The sequence below is a fragment of the Ipomoea triloba genome, chromosome 4 (genome assembly GCF_003576645.1).
Source record: "Ipomoea triloba cultivar NCNSP0323 chromosome 4, ASM357664v1".
Classification (NCBI taxonomy): Eukaryota; Viridiplantae; Streptophyta; class Magnoliopsida; order Solanales; family Convolvulaceae; genus Ipomoea; species Ipomoea triloba.
In genome coordinates, this window is record NC_044919.1 from 1,185,673 (window position 1) to 1,197,943 (window position 12,271).

At 34.1% G+C, this 12,271-nt stretch overlaps 1 protein-coding gene across 3 annotated transcripts; it reads right to left on the reverse strand.

The window, feature by feature from the left end:
• Positions 1-896: 896 nt before the first annotated feature.
• LOC116015619 (TMV resistance protein N-like) lies at positions 897-8,904 on the reverse strand. 3 transcript variants are annotated; one of them, XM_031255739.1, is made up of 6 exons: positions 8,305-8,900; positions 6,943-8,017; positions 3,391-3,672; positions 2,519-3,226; positions 1,589-2,342; positions 897-1,443 (listed from the first exon to the last, which is right to left on the reverse strand). In XM_031255739.1, the coding sequence occupies exons 1-5, from the start codon at positions 8,793-8,795 to the stop codon at positions 1,770-1,772; spliced, it is 3,129 nt and encodes a 1,042-aa protein (XP_031111599.1). In that variant the 5' UTR covers positions 8,796-8,900; the 3' UTR covers positions 897-1,443; positions 1,589-1,769. The 3 variants fall into 3 exon arrangements, with proteins under 3 accessions (XP_031111599.1, XP_031111601.1, XP_031111600.1); XM_031255741.1 differs by lacking the exon at positions 2,519-3,226; XM_031255740.1 differs by lacking the exon at positions 897-1,443 and having other exon boundaries at positions 2,180-2,342; positions 2,515-3,226; positions 8,305-8,904.
• Positions 8,905-12,271: the final 3,367 nt, after the last annotated feature.

The window sequence follows — 12,271 nt, forward strand, 5'->3', positions numbered from 1 at the left end:
GAAACCACCAAATACACAAACACTTCACTCCTGTATTTAAGTACCACTAACATGAATACACAGAATCCTTGTCTAGAATACATAGAATGACTTGAGGAAATACACAGAATATTAATACAACTACAGAGAAATCATCCTCCTAACGTTTGAATACGCAAAACATGTCACAACCTATGTTTAAGTACCCCTAACATGAATACACAGAATCGTAGTCTATAATACACAGAATGTCTTCAAAGAATACACAGAATATTAACGCAAATATACAGACCGATCGAAACGGGAAACATGATTTCCAAAAAAACAAATCATTAATTAAAATGACCAAAACGGTGTCGTTTTGGTACGGGGTGCACAATGCATTGTACACCCTGGTCCATGAGGCAAATTATACCGTGCACCACGGTGCACATAGCAATGTGCACCACGTAAGTAAACGACATCATTTTGAGCATTGTAAACTAACCGTCCGTTTTTTTGGAAATCACATTTCCCGTTTCGGCCGGTCTCTGTATTTATGTTAATATTCTGTGTATTCCAGGCAATCATTCTGTGTATTCTAGGCAACCGTTCTGTGTATTCTAGGCAACGGTTCTATGTATGCATGTTAGTAACACATGTTGTGATGTGTTTGTGCATTTGAATGTTTAGGAGGATGAGTTCTGTGTATTTTGTGTCAATATTCTGTGTATTCATGTTATTAACACAGGTTGTGATGTGTTTGTGCATTCGAATGTTAGGATGATGAGTTCTGTGTATTTTGTGTCAATATTCTGTGTATTCTGGGCAAACATTCTGTGTATTCTAGGCAAACGTTCTGTGTATTCTACTATGTGCATCGTGGTCCACGGTATAATGATTGGTAAATAAATGTATAGTCCATTAACTTTTTTTTTTGAAAAGGAAATATCATTAACTTCAAATAATTAAATGTTCAATACAAGGAGGAACAACAGAAAACTAAATAAAAGGACCAAACTGAGAATTAGAAGCTCTAGCTAATGCATGAGCAACCGTGTTCGCTGATCTATGAACAAACTAAATAAACACTGATTCAAAGTGTCGTTGTAGTAATTGGCAATCTCCAATAACTCGACCCGCATAAGAAAGATATTGTAAACCATCCTTGATCTTCATACACACCAACTGACCATCAAAATGAAGGGTTAAATTATTCCAACCTCTCTCAATAAACCAGGATAAAGCCTCCTTAATGGCGAGGGCTTATTCAAAGTGAGGATCATTCACGCAACTAATAGGACCATTTCTCGCTGCTAGAAAAGAACCATTGCTGGAAAATACTATCACTCTAAAGTACGCCTCACCAGTCGCAGGGAACACAATAGCATCCACATAAGCCTTTAGCCTCAAATTCGATTCTGGCGTTGTAGTAATGGAGCCATGAAAAAATGCTGCGTGCCCTTCACGAGGAATACGTAGAACCTGCCAATCATGCATAATATTGTTAGGAATGAAATTTTTGCAACTTTAGGATAACTCAAAGGACAAAAAATGCACACCAAAAGTCGAAAAAGTACAACACATAACTAAGGGACGAAAAATGAACATGAACAACACATAGGATTACCTGCCAAAGACCTTGTGGTCTAGTGGCACCCGGTGTCCCGGTTTACACTCCACATGAATGATGAAGCAGATTGAGAAAGTAGCTATGAACGACTCTTTGTGCTCTTCAGTAGATTGGGAAAGTAGCTATGAACATATACTACATTGTAACAGAATCGACAAAAGAATTTTTTGGGCCAGCTTCAAAAGTCCTTTTCTCCTCCTCCTCCTTCTTCTGTTGTGTTGGAGTCAAGTTTAGTAAAGGGTAAAAATTGTAGGAAGCCATCTTCTCTATCTCTATACAATGCTTCAACTCTTATTTTCTTCACCATACCTACTTGGACATATTTAAATTTGGGGATAACCTCTTCAACATTGGAAATAACTTTAAAGATTTCTCCAGCTTTTATATCTTTAAAGCAATCCCGTGGAATGAAATCTACAAATGAAACAACATTTCCCCCTTCTTTTAATAATTGGACTCCAGATAATCTAATCGAATCACGACTCCTATACCAGACTCTGAAACCATCCTTTTCAATTCTGCTGTTGTAATGTATATAACAATCAGTTGGAAAGGGTTCGAGCACCAGTACTACCACCCAAATGCAAATTCCAAGGAATTCCAAATTAGATATTAATGGCGACCATTGGAAAGATATTGATGATGATGATGATGATCCATTTTCCTCAAACTTAATCCAACTCAAAGTTTCATTATTTGAAAGATTTCCTTCAAATTCAATAGGGAAATTCAACGTGGAAGCTTTTAAAACCTGTATAAGAAAAACAGACAAGTGTGAAAAGATCAGAGTAAGAATTAATTGGGTAGAAATGATATGATGCACCAACATCTATCTATCTTATGTATTAATCCCTAGCAAAACTTGAAAAGGGAGAAGATGTTGTTCATAACACAAATCGAAGAGAGAGAGAAGAGAGGTATACCTACCTGATTTATGTTTTCTGAAAACTTGATATTGGGAACACCTCTTAATGTGATAATCCTTAAAAATTGAGCATTCTCCCAACCTTGAATCTCCTTTAATTTTTTGCAATTAGTGAGATTCACAATTTTCAACATCTTTGGTAAGTGTACTGTTTCCAGCGACTCACAATTGATAGCACAAAGGGATAGTAGGTTTTGAGGAAGTTGTGGGAGCATCTTTAGGTTTTTGCAGTTCCTTAAAGAAATGTGCTCAATATTAGGAGGAAATTGTTGGATTAGTTTGAGGTGGTTATTCTGGAAGAAACTCCTCAAATTTGAGATTGATTTAGCAGGCTTTAACAAATGAGAGGTGTTGTAGGGAAGGAAGTGAATATTGGTTCCACTTAGAACCAACCTTCGTAGTGAGGTTAACATCCCCGAATTTTCACCCAATTCTTTTATTTTTGAGGAATAGCACACTGATGATGATGGATCTTCTACTGATCTCAACTGCCAATGCCAAAACTTCTTTGGAATTTTCTTCAGCCTTTCACAACAACTCAAATCTAATTCAACTAGCATCCTCAAGTCTCCAATGGAAGAGTGCACCTTTTCCAAACTTGAGCATCCCCAAAATGATAGCGTACGAAGATTTTTAGCACCGCTAAAGTCTGGAGTCCTCGTGAGATAATGACACCATCCAAGATCCAAAGCCTCAAGACATTGAAAATACTATTTCAATGGATTCAACAAATAAAAGCCATAGAAACAAATTTAAAAAATTTGAATTAAAAATTATTGTAGTCTTTAACTATTTTATTATAAGCAAAGAGCTATTAAATGGAAAAAAGTAATTTTCAAAAAAAAAAAAATGGAAAAAAGTATTGCCAAATTACCTTTAGTGGGACTCCAAATTCTTTAATGTTGCTCTCCCACATTTCCAGCTTCACGAGCCTCTCAAAAGAATAAGCAGATGGAATATATTTCAAAGGACATTGATTCCATCGCAAGAATCGAAGTACATTGCGTGGTAGATGTTTAAAGTTTCCTTCTAAGTGGATTCCATCAATTTGAAGAAATCTTAAATTCTTCATGTCCTTAAATGCTTTTGTATTGTATTTGTACTCCATATTTTTCATTGGAGAGTTTAATACAATCATTTCAATCTTTTCCGTGCCCTACACATAAAAACAAATTACTTAACAAAACACATACACTATTTTGCTTAGTAAATAAATAGCTATTTTAATTGAATGTAAAGATATTGAGAGAAGGATGCAAGTAAAATTTTGGTATATAACGAATTTCATTATAAGAAAAAAAAATATAAATAAGGGTAAATCACCTATTTGGTCCCTCAATTGTTGGCGAACTGTCAATGTTGTCCCTTAACTCCATATTCATCAATTTAACCCCCGAAATAAATTAAGTTTGGTCAATTTACTCCTTTCGGCCGTTTTTCGGTGAAGACTCTGATTAACCCGGGGTATTTTGGTCATTTCGCCTGTGATAGAGATAGCTTTTGTTCAGGCTGGGAGATGGAGCGTTCTAGAGGCGATGATAGTTCTCAAGCTAAACCGGCGATGGTGTCGAAGTTGAAATTGAACCCTGTCTCACCAGCGAAGTCGAAGCAGATTCAAGCAGTAGATAATGATTTGAGGGTTGTAAGTGACAATGCAACATCATCGAAGCAATTAGCGATCTTGAGGGAGACGAGGTGGCGGAAGGGTTTGGAGCTGTCGCAGATGATGGTGGAGTTCTGGAGGGGCGAATAGGTATCCTTTGAGGTACGGGTTTCCGCCGCCATTCTCGTGAACCGTTTTAGTTCATAGTCACGGTAACGGAGGAGCTGCTGCTGATAAACTCCACGATGGGGATGTTCAGATCCGCGGCGTAATGGAGGAGCTGCTGCTGATAAACTCCACGGCGGGGATGTTCAGATCCGCGGTGTAATGGAGGAGTTGCTGCTGATAAACTCCACGGCAGGGATGTTCAGATCTGCGTCATAATGGAGGAGCTGCTGCTGATAAACTCCACGGCGGGGATGTTTAGATCCGCGGCGCCACACGCCTTCAGCCGTGGAGAAAATCATAGATAAGCAAATCGGGGCATTGATCTTCGAGCCTTCACGAAGCTCGAGCAGGCTTCGTCGAAGGCCTCCTTTAGAACCGGCATGAGGTGCGGCAGGAGTCCATTGGTACCTTGAACTTCTCGGCGGCGCTCACGGTGAAGAAAGAGAGAGAGAGAGAGAGAGTTGAACATATGAGTTCCTTGAACTTCTAATGGGAGATGGATCGGAATGGAGGTCATCGGAAAATGAGAGATGGAGTTCCTTGAACTTCTCGGTGGCGCTCACAGTGAAGAAAGAGAGAGAGGGGTTGAAGATATGAAAAGTCCAGATTGCCCTTGCTTAAATGGGGTCCTCACCGATTGAACGACGGAATGTGGCCGGAAGGAGTAAATAGACTAAACTTAATTTATTTCGGGGGTTAAATTGATGAATATGGAGTTAAGGGACAATATTGACAGTTCACCAACAATTGAGGGACCAAATAATTGATTTACCCTATAAATAATTAATGCTCATAATAGTTAGTAAATTTTGTTGGTCACCAACTATGAGATGCTATATATCTTCCCGTTGTAAAACTAAATTACATATAAGGCAAAATGGTCAAATAGACCCATGTACTACCACTGATTGTTCATCTAGTACTATGAATTACAATATGGTCCATCTAGGTCGTTATACTCCTAATTATTTTTCATCTAGCATTTTTAGCCTATTTCTAACAAGTAACCCGTCTAATTTGATGACATGGAAAAATAAAATTAGAAAAAATGATGACATGTTATTTATATGGATGTTTTGGATGATTTCTACCCTATTTCATTAATGAAAAAAATAATTTCTTGCAATGAAATAGGGTAGAAATCAAAATTTATATATAAATTAAAGTTTTAACTACAGTGTATGTATAGCGGGGTATTCACTATCGTTCAGCAATGAGATTTCATGGAAATCGATATATGAAAATTAAATTATTTTTATAATAACGTAGATATTGTATTGGGTAAATTGTATTTTATTTTAAAAATAAATTAATATTTTTAGATTTTTGGATAATTGAATAACTTAAGATATTGTATTTTTGGATGATTTATTGCAATGAAATAGGGCAGAAATTAAAGTTGCTATATAAAGTTTCAACTATAGTGTACTGTGTATGTATAGCAGGGTATTCAATGTTGTTCGACAATGAGATTCCATGAAAATCGATATATGAAAATTAAATTATTTTTTAAAAAAAATAATAAAATTTACCCAATACAATATCTTAAGTTATTATAAAAATAATTTAATTTTCATATATCGATTTTTCATGAAATTTCATTGCCGAACGACTTTGAATATCCCACTATACATACACAGTAGTGCAGTACACTGTGATTAAAATATTATATAGCAACTTTGATTTCTACCATATTTCATTGCAAGAAATCATTTTCTTCATTAATGAAATAGGGTAAAATCATCCAAAACATTCATATAAATAACATGTCATCATTTTTTATTATTTTATTTTTCCATGTCAACAAATTAGATGAGTTACGTTACTTGTTAGAAATAGGCTAAAAATGCTAGATGAAAAATAATTAAGAGTATAATAGCCTAGATGGACCATATTTTAGTTCATGATGCTAGATGAACAATCGGTGTTAGTACATGGGTGCCTACATATAATTAAACAACATTGTATATAATAGCATTTCTTTCTATAATATATAATTAATTCGTGGAATAATAAAATTGTTATTGCTTATTTCTGTATAATAAGAAACGAGCTCAAATAATAATATGCATTAACAGGTGAAAATTATAATATATCGAGATTTATAGATTAATACATTTGAAGAGCATGGAAACTAAAGCAATGGTTTTGTGTCATCTAACCTCATTAGAAATTAACATGTGGTAAATCTTCACAGATCGAGATTATATCAAAATAAATACCGTATTGAATGAATCTAGTTTTAAATTAAAGGACACTTTAAATTTTAAAATTAAGTTGAAGTTTAGAATTGTATCCCTTTGTATATAATTACTTATTAACCCGGCCTAGCTAGGAACATAATTCAATTTCTTGAAAATATATATAATCCCACTTATTATCTTTAAACCATAATATTTTTTGAACTTGCATGTTTCCAATCTTTTTCCCATTATTTTAACTTCGATTGAAGAGTCAATCTATCAATTACGTTGAAAATGTTAGAAAAATGTGTGACTAAAGTGTAATTATATAGGCAAAGCTAAGTGATCCTTACAAAACTGAGGGGCAAAGAATCAAATCTTCATTGTGATAAGCAAGTGCTATATTAAATACTAAGGTTGACATAAGCTTTATGCGCAATATGAAATAGACAAATAAAAAATATATGGTTACCTTTTGTTGTATAAGAACATCATGAATATCACTAGGGCACCACAATCGGCTGCGTTCACCTGGTTTGTTGGGAGACTCTGAACGGATAATTTCTCTTCCCATCTCTCGAATTAAGCTATGCATCGAGTAGTACCATGGTGAGATCAAGCATTTGTCAACTAAGTTTCGAATCTCAATGGTTGAGAAATATCCCATGGCATTAAAAGTCTCCTCAGAAATTTCACCATAGAAACAAACAAGATCAAGAAAAAGAGATTTGGTATGATCATCTGGAAGTCCTTCATAGCTAATTTTAAGTTTAGCTTGAACATCATTATGAGGAATTTTTCTCAATTTTTCAAAGGCACTAATCCATTCCTCCATAGATCTGCCAGATAAATAACTCCCTAGCACCTCAAGAGCTAATGGAAGTCCCTCACAATAAGCCAATATGCGATCTAAAACCTCAGCATAATCTTCTTTTGGTAATGTTGGCTCCCTAAATGCATGTAGTCTAAAGAGCTGCAAAGACTCCTCATGAACCAATGTCTTAGCTTCATAACATTCACCCTTATTCAATTCTTTCAACACATGTGCATCTCTAGTTGTTAAAATAAGTGTACTCCCTTTACCAAACCAATCTCGTTCTCCACATAATGCTTCAAATTGGTTTCTGTGCTCCAAATTATCGAGGACAATGAGACATTTTTTTGCTTGAAGCCAATACTTGATCAACATTTTTCCTTCACCTTCACTGCCAACTTCAATCTTCCTTTTATTAAGAAGCTTACTAAGAAGTTCTTCTTGTAACTTTTTTGTCTCTAAAATTTCTGAACTTATCTCAAGAAAATAACTCCTTTCAAAGTATCCAAGCAATTTGTTATAAAGAGCTTTGGCAAGAGTACTCTTTCCAATGCCCCCCATACCATATATCCCAATCATACGAACATCATTATTATTCGTTCCATAATTGAATTGGAGCACGTCATCAACTCGAGATTCAAGTCCAACTACATGCTTGGCAACGGGCATTATCCTCGGACTTACTATCCGTAGGACGTCTTGAACGATTTCATCAATTAATTTGGATTCATACCTTCAATAATTAGGTAGAAAATAAAAAACAATACTATATACAGGTCAAATTAAACGACAATATACGGTTAATTATTAATCTTAATTACAACTAAACTAAAACAATATTCAGTATAAAATTTACAACAACGGATACGCAATAATCTCTCAAGTCTCCAAACAATTAAAATTTATAATGATACTCAGTTTTAAAGTTACGTCCATGCTTTAAAAAGAAATTACCTATGTTATATACTGCAATATATATTAAGAATAATTCAAACAGAATATATAATAAGAAAACAATACCCATTCATGGGGCCTTGCAAATCCCATCCTGATATATTTGCAACTTTAGTGAGTGCATCTCTCCAATTTTGTATCTTATCGCTTCGCCCAAAACGTTCTTCGTGCTTTGCCAAGGCTATGCCGTAATTCCCACTTTGATTACGCACTTCAGAAGGTTCAACGTCATAAAAAATAGGATAGACTAACTGTTTTCCCTTCTCCCTGCACTGGAGGATTTGAAGCAATTCGTCAAGGCACCACCTAGACGAGGCATAATTTTTCGAGAAAACTATCATAGAGACCCTTGAATTTTGAATTGCTCTCGTGAGTTCAGGCGCTAAAGATTCACCCTTTCTTAGCTCCTCTTCGTCTATGAACGTGCGAATACTTGCATTACATAGTGCAGAATAAAGATGACCGGTAAAGTTTTTGAACGAATCTTCACCTCTGAAACTCAAGAACACACCGTATTCCCAAGTGGAAGGTTGAAGGTTGATTGTAGAGATGGCCATAGACAGAGTTAGGAATTGATGTGAGCAAAAGGCAGGAAAGCTAGAAAAGATTGAAGAAGAGGCTACTTAGTGTGTGTTGCGAAGGAACAGATCGCAGATGGAATTTATATATAGAGAGAATAATAATAGGTAGGTAAAAGTATGAAAGTAAGCTGAAAGGCAAAGGGGAATGAGGAAAGAAGCTGGTTCGCATATGGGAATCGGAATCGGAATGGGTATCAAATACTTAGTAATGGCAATAGATTTTGGTGAAAGTATTTTGCATGTTAGGTAGTAGGGTGGAATGAGAATGATTATTAATAGTTGAGGAAGAAATGAGGAAGGGGTATTCCAAACACATAATAAGATTCTAAAAACTTATCAACCAAACACTAACAATCACTATTATACCATTCCTTATGCCTAAACCCCAACCAAACATAAGATTTTTACAGAGGGAATTGAATGAAATTTCCTAGCTATTTCGCAGTCTGGGTCGGGGTCACTACCACGTTTTCAGACGCATTTTTACAAAGGGACAGGGAACACAAAAAAGTGTCCTACAATAATGCTGCATTTTTGTCCACCAATAAAGTTGCATGAAAGGAGGGTGGAGCATGTAGGGAGTTGGTAATATTCACGGAATATTCATTATAAGAAAATTCTAGAGAGAACAGACAAAAGAAAAACAAAAATGAAGAGGACATTTCTTACCAATTCACTAAAGTAATATTCACAGAAGATCTGTAGCAACTATCTAAAGAGTTTATTAGGTAAACTCAATCATACTTTACCTACTCATTCATCTCATTTAGAATTAAAAAGTTATTTTAATTCACATGTAAGCTACAAGATCAATAGCCCGCGTGTGTATATACAACCATGCATATATATATGCATGTTGAAATTAAACTCCTTTAATTAGATTTTGTATAAACATATATAAAACATATCTCCCCCAAAATCTCTTGGAGATAAATATTCCATAAATATCTATGTAATATATAATATATAAAGGCTCGCTATTTTTTGCCCAAGCTTTTTTCAGGCGAAATAATTAGTACTTTGTGCTTGTTGTTCTTTGTAAACAGAATGGCCTATTTTGGCCTTGGTCGATGCCGGTGTTCAAACCCCGATGATTGAGAGAATGAGACCACATTGCTTAAATTTGGGTCTTAATTGTCACATGCTCCCTCCCACTACCTTTTGCTTCTTCACAGAATATTTCACCGAAAGTTGACGGAAATTAAGGAAGAAAGATGGGTGGCCTGCATGCAAGAAAAGTGCTATGTATGGCTTTGGAACAACAAAAAGCTAAAAAGCAAAAACAAATCTCCTGGTAAATGGTTGTTAGCTGATTAGGTTAGCTGATTGGATTATAAGGTATGATTAGCTGATAATATTAGCTTATTGTAGAAAGTTGTTTGATAGATTAGTTGTTCGCTGATAGCTGTTTGATATAATTTCTTTTCTCAACAAGCTAATTGAAAAGGCTGCTTTGAGTAGTCTTTTGAATTTTAATATTTTGGAGTTACAAAAAACTTATTAACCAAACAATTAATAGTGGTCAAATAAGCTAAAATTGAATGATAGGCTGATTATTTACCAAATAGGGCCAAAGTGGTGGATCGGTGGCTGACACGCAGCATGCGCAATCGGAAATGCAAGAGCAAAATTTTAGAATTTATAAACTTCTTGTGAAATGTTAAATTGTAAATTGTATAGCTTATAAGCCTTGTATTTAGAAAATTGTAATAGCATATTAAAATTTACTAATGTAATACCCCGTATTTTTGTTATTTCGAAAACCATAATATATTAGAAAATCCTTAATTCTTTTATTAATTTTAATTAATCTACTAAAATTGGGCCTAGAAATTTATAATTTATTTTATTTCTTAAGAGGCCCAATAAATAAAAATAAAGCCCAAACCCAAACTTAATTTTTTTAGCCCAATAAACCATGCTAGGAATCTCTACAAAAGAAGAAAAAAAAATCTAGATATTTTTAACCACCCTTTTTGACTATCTAAATCTTAATGGCTCTGTTTGGCAGAGCTTATTTAGGAGCTTATAGCTTATTTTAAGCTACTAATAAGCTATAAGCTCTGTTTGGTAATGTTCCCAAAATAAGCTAGTAGCTTAAAATAAGAGCTTATTTTGAAACGCTACTTGGGGTAGCTTTTCAAAAATAAGCTAGTAGCTTTTTAACTTTTTTCCATCTTTATCCTTATTATTTTAAATTTAAAATTATTTAAATTGTATGAAGATGTCCTTTTTAGTCTTTTTACATTTATCAGTTTATCAAAAAGCTAATTTTACCAAACACTCATAACAACTAGCTTAACAGCTCTTCAGATTTCAGCTTCGAGCTTATAGCTTTTCAATTTTCAGCTACTTTTCAGCTTTCAGCTACATTTTCAGCTAGGTTTGCCAAACATAGCCAATATATGTATATATAATTAAGAGATAAGCTCAAAGAAATCTCTAGAAATCTCTACCAAGTGATAGACCATTCTAGCTAAACCAACTAAGCTTTATTATTCTTCTATATATACACACCATTTTCGGCCATCACTCTCCTTGCTACCCAAATAAATTCATCTTTAAATCTTTCTTTCTCTAAGGCATCAAGACCTTTTCCCCTAAGCCAATTTAGGATAATCTTGAGAAGAACCAAAGGAGTTGGAGGAGTGATCAACTAGATATTTTAGTAGAAGTTTCAAAGTGTTGAGGTAATTTCCATGTCCAACCAAAATATTTTCTCCACCATGTTTATTCAAATTCCTTAATTGCTTGATATTGGTATATTATTTGATAAAAGCCTTGATGATAATTGGGTATTTTATGATCATGGTATAAATTCATTATATGTTATATATATATATATATTAATATATATATGTATACCGTAATACATATCTATATATATTTAATATTGTTATTATTACTATTATTATTATTATTATTATATAACTATACTATGCCGTAATATATAGTATATTATTATACATATATTATTATTATTATTATATATTATTATTATTATTATATTAATATTATTATTATTGTTATTATTACTACTATTGAAAAATATGTGTGTTTAAGATGTGTATATATGTTACAAGTATGATTCATATGTTTTATATATATATATATATATATGTGTGTGTGTGGTTGAGAATTATTGATAGTTAATGTATATGATGGAAAAATGTGATTTATCATGATTTAATATATACGGTTTGGCGGAATGGATGGGTGGTTAGAGCTTCGGCTCCTGAAAGATCGGTGGTTAGAGCTTCGGCTCATATGTTATCATTATTTTTATTATTGGTGTTAAGGTGGGATCTGGAGTTTCGGATGGACGGGTGTTCGGTTGGACTTGGTGTGCGGTGGAATTTAGGGGATTGTGTGAATTAGATTTATTAATTAAAAAAATATCTTCTTAATTGTGATCATGTGTGGTTGTATATCTCCCTTAATATATATATATA

Excerpts from the sequence above, each read along its gene's own strand:
- LOC116015619 (XM_031255739.1), bottom strand. The coding sequence starts at position 8,795 with ATGGCCATCTCTACAATCAACCTTCAACCTTCCACTTGGGAATACGGT. Across the intron at positions 8,018-8,304 it reads TTGCAAGGCCCCATGAATGG|GTATGAATCCAAATTAATTG; the intron begins GTATTGTTTTCT and ends TAATTATTGAAG. Across the intron at positions 3,673-6,942 it reads ATGTTCTTATACAACAAAAG|GGCACGGAAAAGATTGAAAT; the intron begins GTAACCATATAT and ends TTTTATGTGTAG.